Source organism: Corvus brachyrhynchos, unplaced genomic scaffold (assembly GCF_000691975.1).
Source record: "Corvus brachyrhynchos isolate BGI_N302 unplaced genomic scaffold, ASM69197v1 scaffold351, whole genome shotgun sequence".
NCBI lineage: Eukaryota > Metazoa > Chordata > Aves > Passeriformes > Corvidae > Corvus > Corvus brachyrhynchos.
The window spans coordinates 10,694-29,374 of NW_008236203.1; the positions used below are offsets into that span (position 1 = coordinate 10,694).

The 18,681-nt window shown below is 36.4% G+C and overlaps 1 protein-coding gene across 6 annotated transcripts in view; it reads left to right on the forward strand.

Moving 5' to 3' along the window:
- Positions 1-2,304: 2,304 nt before the first annotated feature.
- Positions 2,305-18,681, forward strand: part of RPGRIP1L (RPGRIP1 like) — a 41,987-nt gene continuing 25,610 nt past the window's right edge. For all 6 annotated transcript variants that reach the window (XM_017741184.1, XM_017741166.1, XM_017741174.1 and 3 more), the window contains exons 1-8: positions 2,305-2,396; positions 3,197-3,338; positions 5,111-5,409; positions 6,612-6,711; positions 8,106-8,249; positions 11,449-11,554; positions 13,694-13,840; positions 15,115-15,188. In XM_017741184.1, coding sequence (XP_017596673.1) covers positions 2,312-2,396; positions 3,197-3,338; positions 5,111-5,409; positions 6,612-6,711; positions 8,106-8,249; positions 11,449-11,554; positions 13,694-13,840; positions 15,115-15,188 — 1,097 coding nt within the window. In that variant the 5' untranslated portion in view covers positions 2,305-2,311. The remainder of the gene's footprint in view (positions 2,397-3,196; positions 3,339-5,110; positions 5,410-6,611; positions 6,712-8,105; positions 8,250-11,448; positions 11,555-13,693; positions 13,841-15,114; positions 15,189-18,681) is intronic.

Sequence of the window (18,681 nt, forward strand, 5' to 3'; positions counted from 1 at the left end):
CACGCGCAGTTCGATGCCGTTGGGAAAGGCGGTGCCTCGCCTCTTTATTCAGAGCGGCTCCAGAGGCCTTTTCAGTTGCGGTGTCTGTTTTGTACGTAAAAAGCGGGAGTTGCGTTTCCTGCTCGAGTGCGGGAAAATAGCAAGAAAAGAATCATTTTGGCCACGTACGAGACTCGTGAAATTCTAAATCCCCGTTGAAGCAATTAAATGTCGTAATTTTAGAGATTTCCCTAGAAACCCCTTCCCTGGCAGTGGTTGCCACACCCACTGGCTGAGTACTTTTGAAAATTTAAGTAATCCGTCTTTAGTTTTGCTGCTTTGGAATGATGCTGGGGCAACGGTTTGCTTCTGTGAGTTATATGAAAATTTGGACCTAAAGCATGAGGTTTGATTCTCTAGTTGTAAGTATTCATCTCAATACAGGCTGGTCTTGCATAATGCTGCAAAGTCACGTGCAGTTTTTTGTAATTTGTCAGATGGTGATAGAAACATCTTTTTAAGTAGTGCGGTATACAAGAAAGTTACAGTTTCTTTAACTGCGGCAACTATAAAATTCTTGCTTAGAGCTAACTGGGAGTTCTTACAGGCCAGTTCTAGAGATATGGAAAATTTTCCTCTCTTTGTACGTGAAGTTCTTTTATTTTTGATTAACAAAAATGCAGAAGTGACTGTATGGTAACTTTTTTTGGAAATAAAATCTGATTTAAATTTTTAAGGTTCAGTGTAGCATCTGGATCTGTCAAGGTATAAATTGTTATTTTGTTCTAAATATTAGTGGTGAAAAACCAGAAGATTGAAAGCAAGACCGACTTGTTGGAAACTGAACTTCCATTAATCCTTTTTGTTCCTTTAGGACAAAGCCATATGCAGACTAGTTTATGATAGAGGGCTTTGCTGGTAAAAGAAAGGCATCACTATAGCAGTAATTTTGATGATAAAATTAAGAGATATTTCATGGAATGTCTGTGAGTTATACTATGTCACTTCTGTCTTCTGATGCAAGTCTTTTTAACATCACTGTTAATAGGCCAATGCATTCCTAGATATTTTTGGATTCACTAAGGATTTATATCACCTGAAAGGTGTAGCAGTGCGGGGGAAAAATGCTGTCCTAAGGGCTTCACGCGCCTCCTTTTAATGCTGTTTCAGCATTCCTTCATTCTCTGGCCAGCATTTAATTTTCTGCGCTGGAAGACAAGAAAAAAATAGCAGTATCTTCCTATATTACACTGATTGATATTTTAAATAATACTTTCCTAATCTCACTTGGTCATGTAGCTGAACTTCCTGTTGTCACAAGAAAGAAATGTGTTTGGATTTATGAGTATCATTCATAGGAGTGTCTATTTTAAAAAATAATTTCTCTTAGGACAACGACTGAAAGAAGTCTAGGAGATTGGCAGGTAACATTGAAATGACTCCATAACCCCCCACACCTTGCTTTCAGAGTCCCATTCAAAATGTGGAAGGTGGCATTACTCACCTACCAGTTGATGCCTTAAGCTTTGACCTGTCTTAAAATGAACAAACAATTAAAAAAACAAACAAAAAAAACCCCCCAAAAAACCAAAAAACCCCAAACCAAAAAAACCCCGAGGAAACCTGCTCAGGTCCTCCTCCCACATCCACTTAGAAATTTGGCCTTAGCCTGAAGATTGCTGAAGACAACAGAACTAGAACTTAAAAAGCTAATACATTCTGCGCACATTAAATACAACTGGAGCTACTGCGTAACGAAATAAGCCGTATTTTGTGCATGGATTTGTGGATACAAATATTGCTGCTAGCAAGCATTTTTCTTGCTTCTTTCCATAAACTATAGAATTTTTCTTGCTTCTTGTCCATAAACTATGAACACCTGCGACCTTGCAAAGCCTTGTTAATAGTACAGTAGAAAAATATTTTGACAATGGATGTTTTAGGATTTTAAGCCAATCACCCTAAGGGATGGCTGATCCTTTGAACAATTAGACTATGAAGAAAAAAGTCTATAAAAGAGTCATAAAATAATTAAATAAGAGGAATCTTGCTGCAGAATTCCTGCCTGTTGGATCTCTCTTCTCCTCGCTACCACTGTGGGACACTGTGATACGGATTAAAGATGGCATAGTGTTAAACTTGAAGGTTTTGATTGCCCTCTGAGCAATTCAGTTGAGATAGGAGCATTTACAGTAATGCACAAGTCTGTCATTCCAGTGAACCTGTCATTACGTTTGCCATCATTTTATATGATGTTTTGTAGTTCATTCTAGTCTCACAGCTTAAATTGCAGATGCAGAGGCATTTGAATTTTGTTATCCCTAGGTAAGCCATGCCTGTTTCAGCTGATGAAACTGTGGGGAACCTGGCTGTGAGAGATACAGTCCTAACTCCAGCTGGAATCGAAGGATCACAAGGTTTGTACCAGATGCTATTTATTGCAATTACAGACTTCGATCAGTGGCTTCCTTAGCTTCTTTCTAAAAATGTTTCACAAAATGAAGTTCAAATACCATTCAAAATCTGGGTTAAATTTTGAAAGATAACTGTGACCCATTGTACATTCAAGTTGGTTGTTATAAGAGAGAAGTTGCTGTGAGATGCTAAAACCTGGAAAATTCATCGAGCTATAGCATTCATCCTTCCAGGAGGAAAGAGAATGCTTTTTTGCTGAATGGAGGACAAGGTGAGATCCATGTAACAAAATGGGAACCAGAAGTACTATGCAATTCTTATAAGTTACTCAGCTGCTATTAGAATGGAACTACCGGGCTTAGTCTTGTATTTGAGTCCATTTTCACAACTGTGAGTTAATTCTTTCAAGCTTCAAGAGAGTATGTTCACTTTGAAACAGATTAGAAAGCATCTCAATGGTAGTGCTCATCCTATTTTTTAATTAGTATATTTGACCATTCCTGGTTGTTTGCTAAATTGCTACCTTTGCATTGCCTGGTAGGTAGTCAATTTGCTGCGTCATTTGAACTACGGGCTTTTTTAGTCTGTAAGAGGAAGAAAAAAGGGAAGTGATTAACCTGCCAGTAAGTCTGAGGAAATTAATCAATGAGGAGATTGATCAATAGACCGAAACAAGTATAAAATATCAAATTACTTGGAAATTTTCAATAATTTGTTTTCAGAATTTCAAAGTGAGTTAGACTTTGAATTATGTGTTGTTGAATGTATTGAAGGTAATTTAAAATTGCCTTGATTTGGGTAGAATCATCTACACAGAACGTAAAAGCTCAACAAGTCCTATCACGAATCAGTCGAGAGGAGCTGGAAGACAGATTCCTTTGTTTACGTGATGACCACATCCTACTCAAACAGTATGCAAATAAGCAAGAGGAGAAAATTAAAAGGTATGGGGTTTAATATTTTTTTTTTAACTCACAGCACTTTTTTGTCCCTTGAAAGCATCATCAACAAATTAAAAATCATGCTGGTTTCTCTCAGAGCACTTTTTAATGCAGTAGCAAAAATCACCCACTGGAAGTGATCTTTGTGTTGATTTCTAGTTGTCTCTGAGTATGTGAGATGGTTTTTGCAGGGAGCCCTATTAGATCTCTGTGTACAGACATACATCACTGTCTTGTACATCGGAGATGATGCCTTGGGTTCCCAGCCGTGCTGGCGGAGTACAAATATAAGAGGTGTTCTGGGAATTGAAGAGCAGGCTGTAGAAACCTAATGGTTCATCAGGAGTTTCATTCTAGAATCAAAATGGCCTATACAGAGAGATTCTGCCCCTTTTTTGGTCCCTGTCTGTCTTTCAAGAGGCTGAATAGCATCTAGCTTTTTATTGGTGAGTTAGCACTAAAATTTCTTTATAATTATCGCTCCTTTATTCAGTGTAATAGGTAACTTCAGTGAAGAGCTCCCAAGTACCATGGGGAGCACAGTACCCAGTTTGCCCACAAATATACAAGCAGCTTTAGGTTGATTGTTAAACTTAATATGCTAAGATTTGTGTGCTAATCTTTGCCAGTGCTTACTGTGGCGGCAAACCAATCTGGACCGTGCAGAACTGTTTGTAGTATTACAATACTGCAGGAGGGCTGACTAATACCAAAACATACTCTGTGTTCGCATTGTGCTAATTGTTAACAGTCTTTCTGCATCTAAGCCAGCTTCTGGTGAGGAGCTAATGAATTAATCAAAGGGTAGCTGAAAATTTTTAGTTTTCTTTCTAGGCCTTCAAAAGTAGATGCCCTGTAAACTAGAAACAGATCTTGAATATGTGCGGCTGATTTTGTGAAGTCTTGAACTTGTCTCTCATCAAAGCCACTTTTCTTCCCCTCTCCCCCTTTCTCCCTCTTTTTCTACTCCCCTTCCCTCTCCTCCTCTATTTCTCTTCCAGGCTTTTTCCGTTTACTGCTAGGTGTGTTTTCTGTTCTTTTAAATTAAATCACCCCCGAGTGCTCTCTCTGCCTTTTGTTCCAGCAACTAATGTTTATCAAAACTAAAGGAAATGAAAAGTACAACTCGAGATGCCAAAGGCAAAATTTTTTATCCTTTTGAAGAGACATGAGAGCTATATGCTCTATATCTAATTATATTCTTCAGCTAACTGTTCCTTCTCCGAAGCGCATTGGTCATATTTACCCAGAATAAAACTGAGTATGGTAACGGGTACTGTTAAGTCCCTTTTTCAGGAGTACCTTCTTAAGTATCTCCATTGGTGTATTTTAGGCACTTTGGAAATGAAATGTATATTTAAATCCTAAAATTATCATTCTTTCAATAGTCAGATGTTTTGTGGTATTGTCGCTTTTATAATTTGCCCCATCCCAAAGATCCCAAGTCCGTAACTTAACGGCATGCAGAGGTTCCGATATAAGGTCATGCGTTAAAAATTAAGCAGCCTGTGGAGTAATGTGTCTTTCCTTTACTAACCTTAAATGATAAGCCTTAGGAAGCTGTTACTCGTCAGTGCTATAAAGCAGATTGCTGCACAGTGATTTCAGTTATCTTCAAGGAGTTTGTCACAGGTAGCAATAGTTACATCAAAACTTGAAATTTATTATCAAGGTTCTGCGCTGAGGTCTTCACAGTGGTTATGTTCCTTTCAACAAAATACTTTTTGTGCTGACTTTTCACATTCTTTTTCATATTTTTTGATTGTTTTCCCCAGAATGACCACCAAGTTAATACGGCTTGTTAATGATAAAAGAAAATGTGACCGGGCTGACTGTGGACCCACGCGGCTGGGTCAGGCTCTGGAGCTGGAAGAAACGATTGAGCATTTGCGAGAAAGAGTTCGTGAGCTTGAGAAACAAAATGAGAGCCTCCGGAACAAACTCATTTCAACTAAACAGCAGCTCCAGATTCAAGGCCATAGGCTGTGTCCGTACAGCTCCATTCAATCTCGTGTGAACACTGGTCTCAAAAAAGAGAGTGAGGCTGCTGGCATGCCAGAGCACACCAAGAAGGGTATAATTCACATTTATTAAAAATGGTGAACTCTTAGATTGCTCTTGAAACCACGAGTCTGAATTTCAAAACATTTTTAGTGCAGATCAGAAAATATGCAGCGCAGTTACCTAAAAATAAAATGCCTAGATAAAATTAGGGTAGTTTAAGTGTCTCTAAGGCATTAAGAGACAAGAAACCTCGACCAATAATAAATATAGCTTCCTGTATCTGCTTTTTGTTTGGCTGATTTAAAAATACCGTGGAAAGCTCATCCAAAAGTCCTAATCAGTTATGAATGTTCAGTAAATACTTGCTGTCTTTATTGAGTGCAACCATCTAAGAAGTACCTCGGTTTGAACAAAAGCAAACAAAAAAAAATTCTAGGCGCATATATGTATCTGTACACACACACACACACACACACACGTATATATCACAATTGCCAGTACCTTAACATAATACTTAAAGATCAAAATTGGTCAAGTCAATGTGGCAAAGTAGGTAAGTTTTTTCAGGCATTTTGGGAAAGTGCTGGTATCATCGTACCTCGAACCTAAATGATTCAGTTCTAGGGACTGAGGGATGGCAGCGTTAATGCTGTCTTTGAAATGAAATGTGTTTGGTCCCACCTCAAAACTTGGTTAATTTCTTCTTGCTGTAGAAGGGTAAGAGAAAAATGTGGAGAAACCATTGTGTTTGCTCCTGAAGTAGCAATTCTTCCTTAATTAATTTCTCACTTCTCTTCTTTGCCACGGGCTTAGGATGCTTCTAAACAACACAAGGAAATTATCTGCACTGCTACTAAAAAATAGTCCTCATAGTTGCATGTCTGGGTGAATGATACTTGGAATTTTGCAAAGCAAGTGCTGCGAAAAAGTAATTATAAGTCCACGTTCCTGTCTAATAATATTGATATTTCTCTTCTTTGAAGACGCAATCCGTGTTCTCTGTCTTTGAAAGTAAAATCTTCTAAAAAAACCCTCCAGGGCATGTTTTTAACAGTTCGCTTTAACACTATTCTGCATCGCCCATCCTTCAGATTTTACAGCAGCTATGTCATACATACTCTGATTATTTCTTTCCATGTGATTTTGATGTAAAAATACTTTTTATGACAGCTGTATATAAGTCACAATTGTTTGTACTGTATAGGGATAGTTGGCTTGTTTAAAGCTTTTTCATGCAACATGTCAAGCATTTATCTTCTGTTTGGTTTTCAGGAATGAGATTTCAGAGTTTAGAAGTGAGGTCATCTGACCTTGTGCTCCCCAAATATGGACAGAGTCTGCTCGAGGATTCAAGGGCTGAAATCAGAAATTTGTATGATTTTCATATTACTTATTTTTTTGTCATTATAATTCTTAGAATTTTCTTGAAGAAAAAAGTATATATTTTAAGAAGTTTTCACTTCAGAAAATAGAACTGTTGGATCTGACAACAATAACACTGGTAACAATGCAGAAATGTTTTATTATAAGGAAAACAGGGAATCAGGGATTTAGAATGCAAAACGTAGGTACGTAAGAATTTGGCTGGAAGTTAAAATTGGTCTCCAGTGGTGAGCCTCTCTTTGCTAGGATGCAGTGCTGCCTAGTTTGTTACAGGTCAGAGCTGACAAAAGCAGAAAGGACCTTAGCTGCAAATTTTTTACCGACATAAGTCCTAAAATGTGCTCCACCATGCAAGTGGTGACTATGTGAATGTATTTTGCTGATGCATTTAAGTTTCATTTCTGGAGGCAGACAGATTTTATGGATAAGTGCAAAAAGCACAGTATTGGGATAGTTATGTAAAATGACTCTGATTCACTTTTGCATTTTGAAGTGTGGTTTGTAGTCCAACTGCACATTTTAACTGAAATTGAAGCTTAGGAAACCCTTACAACATCCTTGATGTATAGGGATTGCACGAGAGTAGAGAGGTGTTATATAGAAAAGGTAGTTAACATCTAATTTAAAGGTATTGAGGTCTGATTAGAACATTTTTTTCTCTAAATTGTATATTTAGAACCTGGGTTTTCTAAGAGCTGTTTGTTTATTTCCATAGTGATGTACTTAAATCAGATTATCGATTACATTCTCTGTCAATGCTGAATTTTCAATAAATGGGCAAGCTAAGTTTAAAAATGTATGGATTAATGTGCTGTCATTTATTTTGTGCTTGAAATTTTATAAACACAAAGATTAACTGGAATTGTAGGAAGCAATTGTACAGAAATATTCCTATAAATTATTGTTTTTATTGCATTAACTGGCTAAATTCCACTGTTTAAAACACTTGTTTTTTCTTTTTTTCTTTTTTTTTCTTTTCTTTTTTTGGGTGTAGATTTCCCTATCTCAGAATAAAAGCTTAAAAATCTCCATCCATTGAAGATCTAATCTTGTGATAGCTAGCAATGGTGTTTTGGTTTTGAGAAACCATAGGTGCTAATGGATTACAAAGAGGATACTTCTAATACAGAGTACAAGAAACCGTGAACAGCGTTTGTGCGGAGGTTCTGCTAAACGTTATTCACTCCACAGAAACATTTATTTTGAGACTTTAAATTGCGTTTTCACAATTTTTTCATAAGCCTCTCTTCTGATGTATGTTAATAAGAAATACAGATTTTGCAGAACACTTAAAAGTTTGGCTTGCTTGAGCATTCATTTATTTTTGTATTCTTTGAAAAAATACGTAGCTGGTTTTGGAATGTAAGATGCTTGTACTTGCAGGGAGACTGTCATTGAGTCCCAAAGGAAACACATTGAGGAACTAGAACGTGCCAGAGAGATTCTTGTGAGTCAACTAAGAAGGAAAGAAAAGGAAATTGAAGAATCCCTCCTACGGCTGAAAGAGCAGGGTACAGCCAGCCAAAGGTATTGTGAAAAATTAAAGTCTCCGTGGTGGAAGCATTAGAAGACCCATGTCATGATGTTAGCAGGTAGCTGCTGAAGTTACTACTTCTGTAAAGGAATATGGACCTTATTCGTTTTTGTCCGTTTGGTGAAACCAAGTCGTAAAATGTTCTGCTCAATAGCATGGATAATTCTAAGCAAGGAGATAGTTACAGCAGTAAGTATTTTCCAAGAACATTTTTAAAGCCATCCCAAAATGCATTTGTGAAACAGGTGTTTGGTATTTCAATAGTCTTAATAACTTAGATTCTAGAGCTGTTCATGCAATGTTATTGTTTGGCTTCTTGCAATATACTGTCAATTACAAGATAAAGGTGCTACTAGAAGGTGAGCATTCTTGGGGCTTTTTTCCATTTTGTTTGAGTTCCTGTAAGAAATAAGAGGTAAAGGAAAGGACATGATGTGCATCAACATACAATCCTGTTAGTTCCTGAGCATTGTAAAATGAGAAGAGTACTGCACGTTGATGTTCTGTCCTTGTCTGCTTGGGAGTCCATGTGTACACCTTGGCCAGTGGTGCATTTGTGATTGAGAGCTATTAGCCAAGAGGCCTTTTGTTTATTTTGCTAGACAGAGGACAAGAGATCCTGACAAGTGTGGTGGTGGCACGTATTTTACTTTCTTGTTTTTCTTGTTCTGGATGTGAATGCAGAAATTTTGTGAGCTACTGGTCCAGCTGATACAATAGTCAGACTCTTAAAAGAGTAGTCTCAGAATTATATCCAAGTCTTGCTCATACAGAAGTAAAGACAAGATGCAAAGGGTCTGGTTTAATTAGACCTCAGTTTAATTAGCTCAGCCATCTGGGATTTATGGGCATAAATTTGTACAGTGCAGATTGAGATCCTTTCTTTAGTCATTTCTTTCTGGTGTAGGTTGCTGTCAGTCCCCCGTTTCCATACAGCTGTCCCCGGCCGGCTATTGGGACCCTCCTGCATTACTTTCAATCCAAATGATAGGAGGTCTGGAAAAGAGCTTGTCTCTGAGGTTAATAGCTGACGTACACCAAAAACGTAATTCTTAGTGCTTTTAACTGTCACTTTCTCCTAACTTCATTTTCCATTTCAGATCTTTTGATCCAGCTTAATGATGAAGTTTGAAGTGGAAGAATAGAGTTCCTTATTTCTGTAGTTGTGGTAGAAGGTGTGCTAGAGCACATCAATATGCCCATTATATCATGTTACTGCCTCCAAAAGAATATTAGTTTCTTTTCTTAACTTCGACCTCTGTGTTTTCGGGTTCTGGGGCACAGCTTTTTACTCTCTCGGCGATAAAGAAAATGTTGAATGAGCTATCTTATATGTCTTTATACATTGTTTTGTTATTCTTTGAGCAAAATATTATCCGTTTAAATGAAAGGTACCCTTGACTTTTCTATTAAATCTGTATATAACATCTATTTATAAGTTACAGCAGAATACCTGGGCAGTTGTTCTGGGAACAGAATATATCAACTGCCTGGGAGGGAGAAAGCTGTTTGATCATCAGTTTTGATTCTACGGTTTTGGGACTTCATTTGCAGAAAAATGAACCTTCCCAACAGAGTCTTCCTCAATTAACTTGGCCTTGTCCACAAAATCTGAAATTATCTCGTTCTTCCAACAGCAAGCTCCTTTTCGTGTACCTAGAGGCAGTGGACATTTTTTAGACACATTTTATTTAAATAAATTGAAAAAATACTGGAGAAGTACTGCAGAGAAATCATTTTGTTGCTCTAGCATATGATGAGAGCTGATACTGTGGTGGATGTAATGCGCTAAGAAGTAATTAATCGAATGTGTTTTCTGTAGTTAGAAGCTTCATGAGATGAATACTCCTACTGTAGTAAGAATTGAAATGATCCCAATAAAAAGTAATTTTCACTTCCAGATTTGAACAATTCACTCCATAATGTCAGTGCCCCAACCCTGTTTAAAGCAAATGCTGCTTCGCTCACTGTTGAAAAAGTAGTTAGTGTTGATTGTCAGGAGCCGTGGAGTTGACACCCGTACATCATAAATTCACTATCATCTGTTCCTTTTTCTACTCAAAAAGAAAGAAAAAAAAAAGAGGAAAAAAAAAAAAAGGGGAAAAAAGAAAAAAGGGAAAAGAAGTGGGGAAAACAAAAGAAAAAACCTTGGAAAGCTTCAGAGCCTTTTGTTTGATGTGTGGAACAAGATTAATAAAAATGTACTACTTTATTAGCTTTTTAATAGCTGGCATGAGCCAGTGCTGCTGTCTGTACTCACCACAACTTTGTGTACAAAACAGTATTTTAGACACATGATAGTTTTAGCATTGAGTTAAGACTGTTTCTTTGGGAAGATCTCAGATTCATAAGTATGTTTCTGCTGTGTAAGGACAATTAGCTGGGCAATGCCAAAACACAATAGGATTTGATGTTTTAAAGAGTAAAAGGGTGGTATTTCACATATTCTGCTGTTTTCCGGATGTGTAAGCTTTGTAGCCCCTTCACTTGCTCCAGCATGGTGTGGTGACGATTTGTCCAGCGTGTCTAGAATAGACAAATATTGGGAGAGAAATTCTTTTCAAATATAGAAAATTTACTCTGATTTTATCATCATGTATGCTAGTAAAAATCCCGGTTAGTTTCTCCTCTCATGCTTATGGAAGTAATGGGGTTCAGTTGCGCTGTTTGAAGTAAGGAGAAACACCTAAGTAAATATTTTTTTAAATCTTGAGTTATTTTAAATGTTGTTTATAATAAACAGTACATATTCAAATTAATCTTTGAATTGTAAGAATATCTGCGTGGATATGAAATGATTTTCATGTAATTAAGACACACCTGCAGCTTGTTTGAATACCAGACTTCAGGTGTTACAGTCTAAATTGCTAAGTCACATTTTCTTTATGGTGTTTGATAGGTGGAAACTTCACAAAATGGCATTCTACTGGCACCGAATATTTTGGATGGTGGGAAAGTTGGAAAGCAATCTCTTTAGGCATAGGATTGTTTTCTCTTTCTGTCGTACACAGTTTTATACAATAAACAAAGATCTATATGTGTTGACTGAAGTTGCTGTGTTATCATACAGTACCATATTTATTTACCTAAGCTCTCTAGTGTGAATTATAGAAGAACAAATTAATTTGGGTATTATACACTACATCTTCTTCCAAATATGTGTTTATGATGCATTTCTTTTTAATTTTGAAGGCTAAACATTCAGGACAACGTAGAAATGATCAAGGTCCATAAACAGCTGGCCGAGAAAAGCAATGCTCTTTCAGCAATGGAAGGAAAATTTCTCCAGTTGCAAGAGGTAATTGCAATTTGATTGGTAACATTCCTATACTCTTGTCACATAAGCATGCTAAACAGAAGAAAAAAAATTATATGTACTTCTTGATTCTGAGTCAATACTGAGTACATTAAAATGAACCGCAACTACATGAAACTCAAACTACTCCAAATGGAGTAGGGATTTTTAGTCTTAATCACTCTTTCTTTTTTTCATCAGGGTCTAGCACGTCTTAGTGATTTCATCTGCAAAGTTGTACCGAGCAGATTATGAGGAAAGAACTGAGTTGTCTGGCTATGGAAAGAGATCCTTGATGATTTAAAGAGAAGGCTTTGACTTAGATGTAGTGATTTACTAAAAAGGGATACCAAGCCCCCTCCACTTTATTACTCTTTGCTAAAGTTTGGGCAGTTTGGCTCTTTTGTTCTGACATTAGGATTTAACCTCTGTTCATATGTTTGTGGAAATTATTTTAGAAGGCCATTTTAAGTAATAATTCTCCTTATAAAAAGAGCAATTTTATGAAAATATCTCCAGAACATGCAATTCCATGGCAGATTCTGTAGTTTTAATTATAAAGCTTTCTTCTGCTTTTTCCTGTCTGGAGAACCGCATGTGCATACAGAGGTGGTATGATAATACCTTGGAATGATAATACTTTGGAAATGGGAAAGACAGTTCCTGTGAGTAGGAATCCTAACTGCAGTAGAGCTTTACAAAGTATCCAGCCTTATGAAGTGGAAGCAGTGGGTATCCTTAAAAACTCTTACTTCTGTCTTCTTATTGTTAGCATGCTAAATAACGCTTGTGCCGTTTGAGTTTTGTTCGATTCCGTTTTTTGCCCGTGTTTTTCCGTTTCTCCATTATGTTTTGCTTTGCCTCCCTTCCCCTCTTCAGTCTAATTCTTGTATCTTCTCTGCCAAACTGAGAAAAGGTTTAACATGGCTTTTTGTCTTCTTTCTCTTTAAGAAATCTAACATCTAAAATAGTCAGAGAGAATTTAACTCTAGAATTTAAATTCTAACTCTATTTATGATTATAAATAACTAGTTATTTAGTAAAATAGTTATAAAAATAACTCTATTTCTTTTTAGACTGACTGCTAATATTCTTTATTCTCTGTGATTTTTATCTTACTGAGAAATGAGATATGAAAGGCTGAAGATCAAGTTGGTGATTGGTTTTTCATGGGTTTTTTGTTCATTTCTGGTCTGTTCAGACTGCATGAGAATGTGAACAATTTTTACAGGATTAGCATTCAACTTTTCCATTTAACTACTTTGTAGGAATGTTGTATGGAAAAAATGAAGCTAACTTCTTTCTGTCTAAAAGCATTAAACATTAACTAAATTCACATATGTATTTGGCATAAATTCTCATCCAGTCATTTTATTAAACAGGAGATTGGCCTTTCAACTATTTTGTTTCAAGTCATAATTTGAATGTGATTTACATTGAAATTTTTAATGGATGAGGCTTAATTACAGGATTGTGGAATGTAGGCAGTATAATATTAACTACTATTCTGGAAATAGAGGCTCTATCGGCATGCTCCATTTAATATTAAAATTGATTAAATGTGCCTTCCTATAATCCATGAAAGTAAATGAAAATGTAAAGGAAAACAGAAGTCCTTTATTAAAGTACTTCTAGCTGAGAAATAAAACTGAATGCACGAGGGTTCCGTGGGGGTTGCGAAAGAATTATATATCTACAATTGTGTGTGTAGATGTATTTCTGTAAGTATAAAGATTTATGTGTGTGTGCATGTATGTACATATAAATAAATATAAATACAAGGTTTAGGAGAGCAGCAGCAAGCTCTATGATGAGCAACATTGATTTTTGCTTGCTGCTGCAAGTATGTCCAACCGCTGTAACCACTGCAAAATCTTTTATTAGCTTTACAGATGTATTTCTTTGTTATTTTCTTCATGAGTAAACTGAGGGGTTAATGTTCTTGAGGGCGACCAGAAGGTCGCCTTCTCTGGGCCATGGGAATTGAAAGTTACTTTCAGTTACTAAGTTCAAGAATGTGTCCTGCTGACCACATTGAGAGCATCTATTCCATAGTGCCATGAGAGCCCCCTGTTGAAACACAGTGTGGGAACATTATACAAGGTGTGATTTCGATATTCCTTCCTTCCTTCCTTTTCATAGAACCTAAAGAACTTGAAGACCAACCATGATGCTTTATTAGCAAAAGGTGATGAACTGAATGTACAGCTTAAAGAGGAGCGATCCAAGTGTTTCCATCTTCAGAAAGAGTTGCAGTCAGTAACTGTTACAAACAGAAGGACAGAAGAGGTGAGGCTGTGTTCAAGAGATGTTGAATCGTCTTGAGGTACATATAGATAAGGGAATAGTTAATGATGGGATACCTTTTAATTATGGAAATGTGAATAGATGTTTCAAACACATTTAGAAGACTGACCTAGTAATAGATATCCTTTTATCCCATTAAAAAGAAAAAACAGTGGCTGCTGCTTGCATTTGATAGAATTATCAATCACACCCGATCCCTGTGCCACGTAGTCACTGCACCAGTGTTTGGACAATATTTGAGGTTAAAGCTTAGGATTTCATGTCAATTCTGATACTGAACAAGTGGTTTGCTAACTGAAAGAAAATCATACTTGATTTATTGATAAGTGTTCTTATTGATAAGTATTCTTATACTTATTGGTAAGTATTCTTTAAGTATTCTTTCAACTTGATTTAATTCCAGTACAGTATAGTGTTATATCTGATTTAGCAGTTCAAATCAATTACTTCTGTTTCTTTGTCTAGAGGCTCTCAGACTACTGTCATCCACATTTAGGGCTAAAAATCAAGCGGTTTATTCCTCATTCTCTTCAGTGCATGAGGAGTAAGAGTCTGCAAGCTTATTTGTTTTTCTGTTACATTTTGTAGTAGCTTAAATTTAGTTTTACCGCCTGGTTTACCTATTTTAGATGTATTTTGCATGAACCAAGTTTACTGAGATTATCTCATAAATACTTCCTCCAAACCTTTAAACTATTGTAATGCATGTAGGTATCTTCCTGGTATCTCATAGCTTTAAAGTTATATTTTGCTTTAGTGAATATTTTGAAAGCATGGATATGTTGTTTATAATGTCAGTAATGCACTTAGACTTTTAGATTTTTATATTATTTTGCGTGAGAGAATGTGATCACATACTCTTGTTCCACTGCAACGTGGTAGTCTCAGCTTCATATAAACAGAATGAAAAAGACTGTTTGGGCCAAATGTAAATCCATGTGATGAAAAAAGGTTGTTATTTTGAAGCTTCTGAGAGACCGATGTGTATCCTGAGACTGGCTCAGTTGGTTAGAGCAGGGTGCTAATACTGCCAGGGTTCTGGGTTTCATTCCCAAATGGGCCATTCAGTTAAAAGTTGGACTTGATGATCCTTGTGGATCCCTTCCGACTCAGAGTATTCTGTGATTCTGATTTTGTATAAAAAGAACAAATAGTAGCTTGATAATGCCTATAAATTATTAACTATTTGTCTTCACACATTCATTGTAATTTACTTTCGTGCTATGCATCAAATGAAATTTCCTTTTTCATTTTAGTTACAAGAAAGAGTAAATGATCTAGAAAAAGAGAATGAGCTTTTAAAGGAAAACTATGATAAGCTGCATAATAGGTAAGTTATGGTTTCTGTATATAAAAAATAAGGTTCCTGTCCTGTTGAATAGGTCTTCATACACTACGTGCTGGAATGTGCACATTGAGTGTTTGTGCACACATGTAAATATGTTCATGCTCCAGTCTATTGTATCAGTAAGTGTATATGGAAACAGTTATGGTTCTCTGGCTGTATTTCATCTGTCCTGTTGAAATGGACCAACTTGTTCTAATACTCTTGAAATAGTAGGTTACTTCTTTTAAAAATGTAATTAAAAATAAGTAAGAGTCACTGTATTTTGAACATAAATGCAGGAAGTTCTTATTTGAATTTCTCATTATTTTCTTTAGAGTTACTGTTGAAAGAAGAATACATCTAGGTAGATATATATTAATTCGGGTTTGGTTTGGGTTCGGGATTCTTTTTTGTTTGTTTTTTTTTTAACAAAGAGGTGTTTGAATTTTTGTCTTAAGTTCTTCCAGCACTTCTCAGTGACCTTATGTAAAGTCTGATATTTGTCAGCTTTTCCACTATTTATTTTTAAGGTGTGGTTTGTTTGTTTTGTAATAGCTATCATTTCACTTCTACTGATACAGAAAAGAAGTAATTTTAGCCAAGTGCCATGAGCATATGAAAGAAAAATCTGACCTTCAAATGAGCTTTTTGTTTGTTGTGAAACGTGATTTTTTGCACTCGAGAGGGCTAGAAAATCAGGCACGTGTCTTAGAGTTAATAATTGCTTCAGAAAGTAGGTAAAATGCTTGAAGTCTTTTCTTGTATTGAAATAATTTCTCAGAGTGTTTGGCTTGTCAGTGTGACGTCTGTCAAAAAAATACCAATGACTAAACACAACGTGAGTTGTGATACCAGATTTTGTTTATAGTTTTCTTACAATATTTGTTATACTTCTTGTACTGTCTGTGGTTAAATTAAAAATTACAGAAGCAAAAAATGGTGAGTACAAATAACTTTAAACAGTTTTTTACTTATGAGATGTAACAGTTGTATAATCACAATATTCAGAGTTTTGTAAAGGGACAGTTGATCGGTTGTCTGTCACTTAAGTTCCTTGTAGATTTCTCCAGAATTTGATCATCGTATAAATATTTCTGATTACGATATCTTTTTCTCTTTTATCATTGTGCAGAAAAATAACACTTACTAACAAATCAACTCAAAATATTTCTGTTCTACTTTAGTCATAGAGAATTTTAAAAGATGTTTAACTAAATAAATTTAAATATGCTTCTGTAACTATGCAGTAACCTACAACATGGCTGTTCTTTTACCTAAAATGATCTGTCTTTTCATGTAGTCCCATTTAAACGTTGATTCATGTTTCATCATTCCATGTTGTGGTTTAACCCCAGCCAGCCCCCAAACCCCTCGCAGCCACTCGCTCACTCCCCCAACAATGGACTGGGGAGAGAATTGAAAGGGTAAAAGCTAGAAAAATTGTGCATTGAGATAAAGGCAGTTTAATAGGGAAAGTGAAAGCCGTGCACACAAGCAAAGCGAAACAAGGAATTCACTCCTGGCTTCCCAGGGGCAGGCAGGTGTTCAGCACCTTCAGAGCCCCATCACATGTACCAGTGACTTGGGAGGACAAACACCATCGCTCCAAATGTCCTCCCTTCCTCCTCCTTCCTCTCACTTTTTATACTAGGGAATATTCCTTTGGCCAGCTTTCCCAGCTGTGCCGCCTCCCAGTTTCCCACACACCCTCAGCCCGCTCCCCAGGATGGCAGTAGGAAAACCAGAGAAAGCCTTGGTTGTCTCCAAGCCCTGCTCAGCAGTAACAAAAACATCTCTGTATTATCATTACTGCGTTCAGCACAAATCCAAAACACAGCCCCATAGCAATGACTAGGAAAAGAAATTACCTCTGCCTCAGCCAAAACCAGCACATGGAGTAACAAGAAATTAGAGAAATGGATCATTTCATTATAACCACTGTTTAATGGCCAGCTTTTTCAGTTTCCCATTTTCACAATGCAACTCTACTGCAGCTTACTTGTTGTTAGCAGTGGGTAGGAAGTGTCCACAGGTGCTAGATAATTAGTGAATACTTACTTTTAATAGAGGAAAAGAGTCACAAACCCATCCTTTGCTAATGTTATTTTTGGGAAGCTGATAACAATTTTGCCAAAGCCAAGACTGCAGAGCTGGACCAGAAAAGTTTGCAAAGAACAAGTATGAATTTGTCAGTTGACTCTTACTATTTACTAGGTGTCCAAGAAAATAATACACTTTGATAAAAGGTTTGGAGGAGTGGTTTTCATATGACCTTGTAATGCAAATCTAGCAATGCTTAAATTCCTTCGAAAGAAACAGTGCCCGATGTGGTTGAACATTATAGTTTATCCAGATGGCTTCAACTCTGATGAAATGCAGTGGATGTGAAAGAAATTCCACATGAATCTTAAAATTCAAATGCAGAAAGCGACACAAGTGGACTCAATTCAAGCCAACTAACATAAACATTAGCATTATATAGGCTTGGATGAAACCTGTCTTCTAAAATGTTCATAATTTAAACACCAAGGTCTTGAACTACTGTCATAGGAACTCTTAATGTTTTTTCTGACAGTATAGTCTTCTGAAAAACTGAATTAGATGTAGCTACATCTTTATGTGAAATTATTGTACCTAAAGCTAATAAATGCATGTCTAGTTGTCATTAAAACTTGAAAACACTTTCGGAAGTGTGAAAACTAAGGATATTTGAAACCTTTTTTGATATGATTTATTCTTTCCTTATGGGACCCATCAGACTTTAAATCTAAGCAGTTAGAGAACACACTGTACCCTTTCTGTACCTAGGCAGTACTATGGAATGATTGTGGGTGCAGTGCATTATATTCCCTGCATATTATCTTCAAAATTATAGGGGAGTAAAATATATATTACCGCAGGATGTAGAAGCATTCCTTAAGTTCATGCATGCTGTAAAAGACAATCTGTCAAAATGTAAAATGCTCTATGCCTAGAGAAACTGTATTAAATAGGTTAGGTATGGTATGAGGAAACTACAAAATACAGGGAAATACAACTGTTTTTAAGAAGAGCACAAATCCGGAATATAAACCCTTGCCGTATACTTGAGTCTACGGTTCAAGCTGCAATAGTTTTTTTTTTTCTTTAACCTTAAGGTCATTCTTCAAGTATTTTTTCAAGTTTGATGTAACTGCACTTATAAGTACTCAGAACCACTGCATGAAGTCACCCATCAGAGCAGGCCGTTCTCTTTGAGTCCTCAGGTACAGTCTACAAGGCTCTGTGGGCTGACCCTTCTGCAATACTTCTTTCTTCTCCTTCGTTTTTTTTTGGTTGAGGCTTGTTACATAGATCTCTGGAAGAGATAGGTTGCAAAATAGATTCCAGAAGATTTTTTCATACATTCATATATGTCAAATATAGTATTTGTTAACTGGTGAGCTTCAGCAAAGGAAGCGGTTGAGGAACTGACTCCTTTGTTTGAAAAAAACCCACAATTTATGATTTTTCACGG